Genomic DNA, 12,318 nt, shown 5'->3' with positions numbered 1-12,318 from the left:
CAAACTTCTGAACAAATTCAGAAGAGTTAGAAATATCAAAGAATACTCAGGCTGAAATGAAGAAGGAAATGAAACACTCAGTAAGCCAATTAGAAATGACAGGAGAAAGCCTCACCAATAGGATGAATGAAATGGAAAACAGAGTATCAAGACTGGAAGATAAAGTGGATGAACTAGACCACTCAAGCAAAGATTAAAAATTTGGTTTCAAGAAAATTTAAACTTATAGATGTGAATTCCTCTTTCTTTCCCTTGGTTGAGATATAATCTTTCTGGATAGTCTAGATTGGCCTAGAAGTCCTGTCTCAGTCTCCTGGGTGCAGATTTTTGACCCCTACACTTAGCTTTCCTTTTTTGTTTCTGTTTATTTAAATTTAAATAATACTTTGTTGATTCTTAGAGAATTTCATACAATGTGTTTTGATCATATTCAGACCTCCTCCTTATCTCCTCTAAGATTCCACACTGCCTCCCCACCACCCACTTCACTTTCTATTTTGTAATGTCTATCAATGCCAAATTTGTTTCTCCAAATGCTCTTGGGTGTGGGCCCAAACCTACCCAGAGTTACATTCTTTAAAAAACCCTGAATCTCCTTCTTTCAGCAGCTTCCACAACTAGGGCTAGGGCTTCCTGACTAGCTCCCCAGTCCATGCTGAAGTTTTGTCTGGTTTAAACTTGTGCAGGTCTTTTGCGTATTTTTTTAAGTGCTGTGGGTTTATATGTGCAACTGCCCTGTTATGTCCAGGCAATACTATTTCCTCTGCCCCTTACAATCTTTCCACCCCCTCGTCTGAGATGCTTTCTAAGCTTTGGGAGGAGGGGCTGAAACATACGTGTCCCATTTAGGTCTGACTACTTTGAAGTTTCTTATTCTCTGTACATTGACCAATTGAAGGTCTCTGTGTTAATCACCATCCACTGAAAAAAGAAGCTTCTCAGTTTAGAACTGAGATACCACATTAATATATGGGTATAATGATAAATCTTTAGGGGTTGGTTTAATACTATGACCATTTAGCAGAATAAAATAGTAGGGTCACCCCTATGGCCTGTGACCTGTTTAGCCACAGGTTCTTGGTCCCAATCCAATCAGAAAGTGGTTGGTAGTTTTATAACATTTGTGCCGCTAATGCACCAGTGATCATCTCTTTCCAGGTCAGTCATTATTGTAGTTTGCAACCCTACCAGATACCACAGGCTAACAAATAAAAAGCCCAATACCAAGAATGGACTCCCTCTTTCAAGAATTGTTGACTAGGGTTTCCTGTAGACACTTCTTCAAACAATATTTTTTTTTAACCTGAGAGCAATCTATGGCTGTTGTGAAAAGCAAGGATCAAAGATGCTTAGGGTCTCATTTGGAAGCTTCTAAAATTTGTTTTATTTGACTAATTTTTTGGCAGGAGGCATACTAGGCAGGCAATCTAACACTGAGTTACAGACCCAGGCCCTGAGCCTTTTAAAAAAATCTATACTTTTATTTATTTGTGTGTGTGTTTGTCTATGGAAAATGTATATGCTTGTGTAGGCAAGTATGTATGGAAGTGGAGCTCAGAGGACAACTTGTAGGAGCTGGTTCTTTGTTTCTATCATGTGGGTTGTGGGAACCCTACTCAGGTCATCAACCCTTACCCACTGAATTATGTTGCTGGCCCCTTGGAATCTTTAAAAATATATATACATATACAGAAGTTACAATGGCCTGATCCACATGTGAACTGGTGTTAGTTTTCACAGTTCTTCAAGATGCTCATAGACTAAAGCTTCTAATTACTGTTTACCTCAATGCCCTCCCCCAAATGACTTTTATGATATTCTGTCCTCATTTAATATCAAAATGAATGTATGGGCAATATAAATGTTTTAAATAGAATCTACCTTGATTTATCCCAAAAGAATGTACAAAAATCACATGTAGCATTAGAGTTCACGTTTTTTAAGATTTCTGTATGGCTGTTTCTGTACTATGGCTCTCTCTGGAGAAAACTCTTTCTTTTCATAGTTACCAAACTGATCCTTCAGGGAATATCCTACAGTGCAGAAACACACATATATTGCATCACCATGATGAATCAACTCCAAACACATGATTCATTTTGCAAAAAGACAATTACCTAGGAAATCCTAATCATATTGGACTTTACTGGTTACATTATATTCACCTTTAAAGTTTGTAAGCAGCCTCAAATAGCATCTATGAAATGACCATTTGAGATTTATCTGTCTAGTTGCTATTTCTTTTTATTAAAATATGATGTTGCCTGTGGTCACCGGCTGTGGCTGCCCTCCTCCGGCTTTGGCCGCTCTCCTGTTCTTTTAGTTCTTCCGATCAGTCATCTGGTCTGGACCCCAGGGCTGGTGAGGAGTCTGCGACAGCATCGCCTCATTCAGGCACAGGAGACCAGGTTCAGTGACACAGATCTGCTTTATTGTAAGAAAGTACGGGCTTATATAAGGGTAATAGTCCAATCACAACACAGCATATGGGATCCCTTATTAGCATGGCAGACTAGTATCCTATTATACTCTAGCAGGCCAGATGCCCCATTAGAAGCAATGCATTCCAGCATGATAGGTATGTAAGGCAAAAGGCAAAATCAGTCACAAGATTTTCCACACAGTTGCAGACATGGAAATTAGTAGTCAAAGCCAAACCAAAAACTACTTTAGATTACATTCCAGAGAACTCTTGACATAGATACGAAAACAGTATTATCAACTCAGGGAGTGATCAATGAGTTTTTTAAAGGATAGGGAAGACAGAGGGTGCAGTAAGGTGGTGGTGGCTTATTTTTCAGGGAACTGTAGGAGAGATGCAGCCACTGCCATATAGCCTATGGCATGAGCAGTTCTTCTGTAGGGACCTCCAAAGGATAGTCAGGATCGTGACTATTCTACAGAGATGAATTTCAGGATGAGCCAGTATATAGCAGAGTTTGGTTTATTAAATAAAGACAAGGTGGGGGGGAGGGAAGAAGGGGGGAGAGAGAGAAAGAGACATCAGTTTTTAGTGCAGGAATTCAGAATGAGAGAAGCTTGCAAGGACCATCATTAGAATGAGAATGTCCACCACAGGATCCAGGTGTTTGAAAACTGTCCCCTGTTGGTGGCACTGTTTGGGGAGGTTTGGAATGTACAAACTTGCTGGAGAAAGCACGCCATTGGGGGTCGGCTTTGAGAGTTCATAGCCTTGCCCCACTTTGAGTTTGCTTGTTCTGCTTCTTACCCTGCTTGAAGAAGTAAGTGCTCAGTTTTCTGTGCTGGCTGCTTCCTGCCATGCCTCCTCTGTCATGATGGACTTTTATTTAGCTGGAACTGGAAGACAAAAATAAACTCTTCAATAAATTGCCTTGGTCATGTTGTTTTATCATAGCAATAGAAAAGAAAATAAAACAATAGCACACATTCACTCAAGACTTGGGTGGGGGGTTCACAAAAATAGAAAAGTTGAGATTGCACGTTTCAACAATGTCTACTACATATGTTATTTTGTGAATTTGGAAGTTACATGGCTCAAGTTTCTAATTTATGACCAGATTCAAAGATTTAAGCTATCCAGAAATTGAGTTAAGTTTAAAAATTGAAGCAGAAAATCATTCTCTTATCTCAAAGAATTTGTCTCTTTTTTTGTCTTTTGATAAGTGAAATCATAAGGTGGTTTATAAGGTGTTTCAGGATTACAAAGGAGTCATATACATTATGACCCTAAGCAACCATGGTCCATTTGTTTTCATACTCCTATTTGAGCTATCTCAGAAAAATGAGCATTTAATGTCTCAATTTATTTGTTATAGTGTGTGTGTGTGTGTGTGTGTGTGTGTGTGTGTGTATGTGTGTGTATTGAGGTACTCGACTCCCAGTCAGAAAAAAATCCGAACAAGATGGAGTGGTTGGCAGCATCTTTCCCTTCTCATCACTCCTTAATTTCCTCTCTCTTTTGATCCCATTTCACTTTGAGGTAGTAATGGTTTATTATTATTATTATTATTATTATTATTATTATTATAGTTTTTTTAACTTTTACAAAAACTTTATTGAGAATTTCATACATGCTTATAAGGTGTTTTGATCAAATCCATGCCCACTCCCTCACCTCCAACATCCCCCCCCCACAAGAGGTAACCCTGAAATCTTTTAAGGATTAAATACTAGCTCCCAAATACTTTTGACATTTGGAACAGAATGTGTTGCTAACAGGCCCAAGGACATTTTGACTTTTACCCAAGAAACTGGCTACATTTCTTTGGGGTCTTTTTACCCTAATCGCCTAGCCAATTCCTACCTCCTACTCTTATCACGCCATCCTTTGAAGGAGTTACCCAAATTGCCAGTAGGGAATTGGGATGCAGACTGCTCTGGCTTCTTCCATGCTGAACAGGGATACAGGGTGAGGCAATTGGAGTACTCCTTCAGTGGGTCTATCGAGAAGACTCCCAAATTGCATAACTTTTGTCTCTAAGGGGAAAAGAAAGTCTTTGAATCATGAATAGGCGATGTGAAGGAGAAGTAAAGGCAAGAGTAGTTAGCATTACAAGTTCTGGAGAGAGAACTAGGAAAAAGTCAGAATAGGGCAATTTTCAAATGTTCATATGAGAGTCCATTGGAGTTTCTTGACAAGGACTTCCAAAAGCATCCCTCTATTGGGTTCTTCCTCATTTTTCTTTTGTCTTCCAAGGCTGGGCTAGTTGGCTGGGAAGAGTGGCTGGATACTCAGGTGAGGGTCTAGTGACCCTGTTTGGCACTCCTTTAATGAATGAGCACAGCCGTCAACAAGCCCAATTGTGACTGTTTAGCGATCAGGCTCAGCCTCCATCATGATGATGGTAGTTATTTCATGCACAAGGGACTGCTGTATAGCATCATCTTATTAAAAGGACCTGGAATTTAAAACGATTTGGTGCTAGGAGCCACATAGGAGCCACATTATGAGGAGAACATATGCCATGTTTTTTTTGTTTTTTGGGTTTTTTTTTTCTGAGTCTGTGTTACTTCACTTAGTATAACAGTTTATAGATCCACCCATTTACCTGCAAATTTCATTATTTCATCTTTCTTTAGGGCTGAATAGAACTCCATTGTATAAGTATACCACATTTTTTTAACCACTAGTCAGTTGAGGGGCAATTAGGTTGCTTCCACCTCTTAGCTATTGTGAAAAGAGCAGTAACAAACATGGTTGTACAAGTGTCTCTACAATAGGATGAGTCCTTTGGGTATATGTCAAGGAGTGGTATAACTGGGTCATATGGTAGGTTAATTTTTAATTTTTTAAGAGTTCTCCACACTGTTTTCCATAGAGACTGCACGAATTTGCAATCCCACCAGCAGTGAGAGTTCCCCTTTCTCCACATTCTCACCATCATTTGGTATCATTTGTTCTCTTGATCCTAGCCAATCTGATTGGGGTAAGGTGATAACTTAAGGTGGTTTTAATTTGTGTTTCCCTAATTACTAACGCTGTTGAACACCCTTTGAGATGTTTCTTAGCCATCTTTGTTTTTTCCTTTGAGAACTCTGTTTAGATCTTTAGCCCATCTTTTAATTGGGTCATTTGGTTTATTGCTTCTTTGTTTTTTTGAGTTCTCTATATATTCTGGATGTTAAAGCTCTGTCAGATGTGTCACTGGTGAAGATTTTTTCCCATTCTGTGTTTTTTCTCTTCAATTTTTAAATAGCTTCTTTTGCTGTACAGAAGCTTTTTAGTTTAATGAGATCCCACTTATTGACTGCTGACCTTGATTCCTGAGCAACTTCTGTCTGATTTAGAAAATTCTTTCTTACACCTATATCATGTAAGTTACTGCCAATATTTTCTTCTCATAGTTTCAGGGTTTCCAGTTCACATTGAGGTCTTTGATCCATTTGGAGTTGACTTTTTTGCAAAGTGAAAGAATGTTTTTAGCAGACAACCAAGTGAAATTTGGGAGCCATAACCATAACATATATGGAAGATGAGACCTGTGAACCAAGAACATAGAAGGAGCCAGAGAGCCCTCAGTAAGGAGAGTGTTTAGTCTCTAAGGGGGGCCAGTGAGGCAGGCAGGACAAGGAATGAGCCCAAAACAGAACCCAAAGGCCAATCTCACAGGGTTTAGGGACTTCGGTTATTTTTCTCAGTGTCACAAGAAACTCTTGGATAGTTTTGATCAGTGAAGTAGCTTTTGTGATAGGATGTCCACGATTTCTCTGTTTCTTTTCTTTTCTTTCTTTTTTTCATCATTTTGGGATATGGTCTCCCTGTAGCCCCAGCTGGCCTGGCACTCACTATGTAGACCAGGGTGGTCTTGATCTCACAGAGATCTTCCTGCCTCTGCCTCCCAAATTCTGGGACTAAAGACGTGCACCACCACGCCCAGCTCTGTTTTCTTTGTTTCTTAGGATGCAGATGAAATTTAAAAATTTAGCGTTTTAATCATGTTCTACTTTCCTTTCTCTTGTTGTGATAAAACACTCTAACCAAAAGCATCTTAGGGGAGAAAAGTATTTATTTCATCTTCTGACTCCAGGTCACAGTGCATCATTAAGGGAAGTCAGGGCAGGAATTCAAGGCAGGAATTTAAAGTAGAAACCGCCGAGAATGCTGCTTGCTGGCTCACTTGCTGGCTTATGTTTAGTTAGCTTTCTTATACAGCTCAGGACCACCTGCCTAGGGATGGTGCTGCCCACAGCGGGCTGTATCCTCCTGTATCAATTAATAATTAAGACATCCCACAGACTGACTTGTAAAAGACAATTGAAAAAATTTTAGGTGCTTCTCGGCTGTGTCAAGCTGACAGTTAAAACTAACTTGACTAGGACAAACCCCAACACATTGTCATTGCTTTAAGGCTTTCTATTTTAACTTAATATTTATATTATCTATCTATCTATCTATCTATCTATCTATCTATCTATCATCTATCTATCTATCTATCATCTATCTATCATCATCATCTATCTATCATCTATTTAATGTATGTATGTATGTATGTAGGTGCACTGCATACATGAAATGATGCCTGCAGAAGCCAGCAGAGGGCATTAGACTCCCAGAAGTGGAGTTATGGACATGTGGGTGCTGAGAACCAAACCCAGGTCCTCTGGAAGATCGGTCAGTGCTCTTAACCTATGAAGCCATGTGAAAAGTTTTAAGCCAGTGGAAAGTTTTGGCCCTTATCTTTAAGCAGTGGATCTAGAAGGTACATACAACTTTATCTCATAGAGAATTGATGCAACTTAATCTCAGTCCTGATGATGTCCATCACTTCATTTGCGCTGCTTCTGTACCTGGTGACTGGATATTACTGGAGGAAAAGAAACTATTAAGATGGCCTCTTACCTCAGATTTGTGGTGCTGACCCAGCGTCATATCACATTTCCCACTCTTTTACTTTTTCAGAAAATTTTGTTTTTCTCCAAGACTCTGATACCTTCTCTAGTACCTGCATTCTTAGTCTAGACCATGCTTACTCTTTCACTGAGAAATAAAATCAGTAAGAAGAAAGATTCCAAATGTCCTATGGAAAGTCAATGTTCCAGGCTAAGTGTCTACCTCACCTGTGTTCTGCCCTGTTGTGGCAGCTGTAGCTAGCTGTCTAAGGCAACCTCTCCACATGGACACTAGATCCCATCCCTTCTTGTCTAGGTTCACATGACTTATCTCTTCCCCATCTTTCCTGTATCACATCCATCAGCACTCAAGAACGATACTTTTCTCCCATCTTAAAAATAAAGTGAAAAATGCTATCTGGATCTTGCCCCCTACTCTAGTTCCTAAAGCTGTCTCATAACAAAATTTCTAGAGGAGCTGCCTATAGTTCCTATCCACACATTTTCCCTCCCATTATCTCCCGAATTTACTCCAGGTGGGTGTTCACCTGCATCCATTCATAGAGAGCACCAGGGTCCTCGTGGTCCATCTACCAGCATCTGACAGTGGACCCCTCATCATCTTGAAGCACTTTTCTCACTTGGTTTTCAGGACCAAGAACCAGGGACAACTCCTGCATCTCCAGACAAGCCATCTCTGCCTCTTTTGCTGACTTCTATGCCTACCTGTGTTGAATATCCTTAGGTGTAGCCAGTGTGTGAATTCCTGGTCATTTCCTTCATTTTTTTTTCATATTTCTTTGTTAGAAAGAACTTGCATGCCAGGCAAGTATCTCCCACTCAACTACATCTTCAGGCTCCTGATATTGTCTTCAGATGAATTCTTAGTATTGCATCTGGGGGAAAATCACAGGTTTTCCCTGTAATTACAAATCAAATATGTGAATAAGAAAAATCTGGAAAACAGAAAAGTACAAAGTGAAAAATCAAAAAGAGTCAATGATAACCTCATTTTCCACATATTACAACTTTTAACATTTATTCTTTCTTTTCAGTCATCTGTATATTTATATATGTGTCAGATGTGTATTACTATATATTCACATATGTAAGTGTACAACATCCACATACAGTGCTATATGAAAATATTACTGTAAGTTCTGCATTTTTGTTGTCAGAAAACTATGTTTTACCTGCTACATGTTTATAATAGGAATTTCTGTTTTCTTTGCAGGCAACTGATTAATGAATTGTAGAAACCATATTTTAGAGCTCAAGAAAAATATGCTACATTTGAAAAACAAAAGTGAAAATAATCACCAAAGACTAGTGAAAGTTTTGAATCAAATGAAAGTTATCAGACAATTCAGGTGTGTGCTACTTTTATGAATCATCATTTGTTTTTTATAAGCTTCATTTTGGAAGGTTTATATTTAATCCTTCTGATTTTAGTTTGCTTTGCCCCAATACACAATCCAACCAGTACTGGTTCTTTTATTGTGAGAGATGGTGAAATCAGGTAAGACACATAGCCATTGCACTTACCCTCATCACTATAGTGACAGTGATTTTCCCATGTTTTCTCTGAGTTCCATCAATGATGGATTCAATAGAAACTCTGGATCACCTCTGATTCTGATTCTTTTTCTTCCTCTTGTGTACCTTCAATCAACCAACATATACTCCTTCTGATTGATCACCCTGTGTGTCTCACAGGTCTGCCCATCTTTTCCATTTCCATCTTCACTATAATACTGCATTAGTATGACCCTCCTGCCTTGTTTCCCCTTTGCAAAATTATGAAGGCCTTTCTTATGAATAGAGTTATTGAATGCTAAGGAGCTACAAAACAAAGTTATTAAATTGCAATTTTAATCACATGACATTAAAGTAACAGAGGAGCCAATTACAGCATGCTTCATTCTATTCCTTCACACAGGACTGATGGTTCTACTGGCCTCTGGTGTGGCTCATTCACAGTGCTACACATAAGTTAAATACTACTTTAAAATAGATATTAATAGTCCTTGAGCTAAATAATACAGTATTATGACTATGATAAGGCACATGTTTTTCTTGAGCACTAAGACTGGGAATGAATTTATTAAGCCTCATTTTAAAAACTGTATCAGGGGCTGGGGAGATGGCTCAGCAGTTAAGAGCACTGTCCTGTCCTTTCAGAGTTGATCTCCCAGCACTGTCACTGGGCAGCTCATAACTACCCATAACTCCAGATCCAGGGGGTTCACCATCTTTTTCAGACCTGCACACCACTTGCTTACATATACATACACACATAAATAAAAAAATCAATTTAAATTTTCTAGCAAAGAGAGAGAAATCTCCATTGCTGTAAAGTCAAAAGACCTCCATTTTTCTCTCTTCCAGCTAAGAAGAAAGAGGGGGCAGAGAAAGATAATGAAATGTTCTCTATCAGGATTGAAGATTGTTAGGGTTCCAAACAGCAGCAGTTTCCCCCATCCCCAACAGGGACCTCACCTTGACCTTTGGAGTCAAGGGAAACAAAGATCTCCAAAGATAAGATAAGCAGATTCTACCTGTTAACCAGAGATTTTAGAAGCTGTTAATCACAACAAGCTTCCACACCCTAATCCTACCTGCTTCCCCCTCCCTGATTTCTCCCCCAAACATTCCCCCCTTCCACACCCTAAAGCCCCCATATATAAAGTCCCAGCTCACAACCTGTGGGTGGACATCTTTCCCTGACATCTTTCCCCTTCCCTGACATCTTACCCTTCCCTTCCCTTCCCTTCCCTTCCCTGACATCTTTCCCTTCCCTGACATCTTTCCCTTCCCTGAGGGAAAGGTGCCCCATGCGAAATAAATCTGTATCCCGCTGAGAATTCCATCTGGCCTCAGTGCCTTCCTCCATCCTCCGCGCCGCCCGCTCCATCTCTCCAACATTCCTACCTATCAGATGGTGCCAAAAACCGGTTCTTATTTCAAGGGACCTCGCACATAAAACTTTCGGACTCGCTTGTCATTACTGGCCTCTGCGAATGCCACTGATTCAGCATTAAGGTACACTTCCACCCTCTATCTCTCTCCCCTCTCCCGTTCCTTTCAGCTCTCTCTCCCTCTCTCTCTCTCTCTCTCTCTCTCTCTCTCTCTCTCTCTCTCTCTCTCTCTCTCTCTCTCTCTCTCTCTCTCTCTCTCTCTCTCTCTCTCTCTCTCTCTCTCTCTCTCTCTCTCTCTCTCTCTCTCTCTCTCTCTCTCTCTCTCTCTCTCTCTCTCTCTCTCTCTCTCTCTCTCTCTCTCTCTCTCTCTCTCTCTCTCTCTCTCTCTCTCTCTCTCTCTCTCTCTCTCTCTCTCTCTCTCTCTCTCTCTCTCTCTCTCTCTCTCTCTCTCTCTCTCTCTCTCTCTCTCTCTCTCTCTCTCTCTCTCTCTCTCTCTCTCTCTCTCTCTCTCTCTCTCTCTCTCTCTCTCTCTCTCTCTCTCTCTCTCTCTCTCTCTCTTCTCTCCCTCCATTCACTGGCTATGCTGAGCTTCATCTAGGCCTCTCCATTCTTCTCCATTCCCAGCCCATCTCGGCCTCCAGGCCCACTACCTTGTTTCCTTCTACTTTGGCTCCTACTGGCTGGTCACACACCACATTACAGAATCTCTCCTAACTCATTTTTGCTCACTCGAAATCACAACAGTGTGTGGGAGGTTCCGCCCTGCCTTTGACTACAGGATGCTGTGGTCACTGGCGGGGACATGCACAACTCGTATTCCCCCCCCCCCCCAGTGATTGCAGGATGCTGCCCTGGGGTTCGGGAATTTCACTCAAATCAGCAATAGAAAAAAGGATGCTTTTCTTTTGTTGCCTGATTCTTCTCATTCTCATTTTTACGTGATCTAAGCCAAACCTTTCTCTTCCTGTTTTCTCTCTCTCCCACTCTCCCTCCTTCTCTCTCTCTCTTTCTCTCTCTCTCTCTCTTTCTCTATATATATGTATATTTTTAATGTGTTTTTGAGACAGGGTCTCCCTATAGCCCCAGCTGACCTGGAACTCTCTCTGTAGACCAGGCTGGCCTTGAACTCACAGAGATCCTCTTGCATCTGCCTTCCGAGTGCTGGGATTAAAGGCCTGCACCACCATGCCTGGCTGACTGCTTGTTTTTGATCTGATGGATCTATATGGTGGAAGGAAAGAACCAACCCCTGCACTTTGTCTTCTTACCTCCACACATACACTGTATCACATGCATGTGCATCTACCCCCACACAAAATAAATAAATGTAATTAAAACATTTTTAACATGTTAAGAAAAAGAACACTATGCTGTGCTCCCTCAAACTCCCTCTCTGCAATCTTCCCCCTCCCTTCCTCAGCATTCTGAGTCTGACACTCACTCTCTTAATTCCCCTTTATTTAAGGAAATCCAAAATCTTAAACACCTCATTCTGACTTCTACCTCAAATACCCCATTTACCCCTCCTGTATCTGTTTCTACTTCAATTCCAGACCCTGCCTCAGACACCCCTGCCCCTACAACCTCTCATGGACAGGACACCCCTCCCATCTCTCCCACTTCAGCTTCCTCCCAGGACTCCCCTTCTCCTTCTCCTCTGCCTCCTCCCAACCCCTCTTCTGTGTCAACACATACCCGTTCCCACACCCAGTCTCAGCCCCCTTTCCCATGGCATTTTTCCCCTCAGGGAAATGGCAGGCGTGGAAGGGATTGTCAAAGTCCATGTGCCTTTCTCTCTTGGAGATCTTTCTCAACTAGAGCGTAAAATCGGTTCCTTTTCCACTAATCCTACTCACTTCATACAAGAGTTTAAATATATTACTCACAGCTATGATCTAACCTGGCATGATCTCTTTATGATTCTCCAGTCTACCCTCACCCCTGATGAGAGACATAGGGTCTGGACAGAAGCACAGGAATATGCTAATGAGCTTCATTCTACTAACCAAGCTCACCCTATTGGCAGTGAGGCAGTTCCCCTTCAGGACCCTGGGTGGGACTACCAACCCCCACCAGGCGGTCAGACAGG

The 12,318-nt window shown here is 41.0% G+C and overlaps 1 protein-coding gene across 1 annotated transcript in view; it reads left to right on the top strand.

Moving 5' to 3' along the window:
* Positions 1-12,318, top strand: part of Mgat4d (MGAT4 family member D) — a 92,870-nt gene that overhangs the window by 45,485 nt on the left and 35,067 nt on the right. The window contains 2 exon segments of the mRNA XM_008843451.1: positions 8,546-8,681; positions 11,977-12,050. Coding sequence (XP_008841673.1) covers positions 8,546-8,681; positions 11,977-12,050 — 210 coding nt within the window.

This window comes from Nannospalax galili, unplaced genomic scaffold (genome assembly GCF_000622305.1).
Source record: "Nannospalax galili isolate Female #2095 unplaced genomic scaffold, S.galili_v1.0 scaffold359, whole genome shotgun sequence".
Lineage (NCBI taxonomy): Eukaryota > Metazoa > Chordata > Mammalia > Rodentia > Spalacidae > Nannospalax > Nannospalax galili.
The sequence above is the reverse complement of the archived record's forward strand: the minus strand, read 5'-3'. Positions and strand labels throughout refer to the sequence as shown.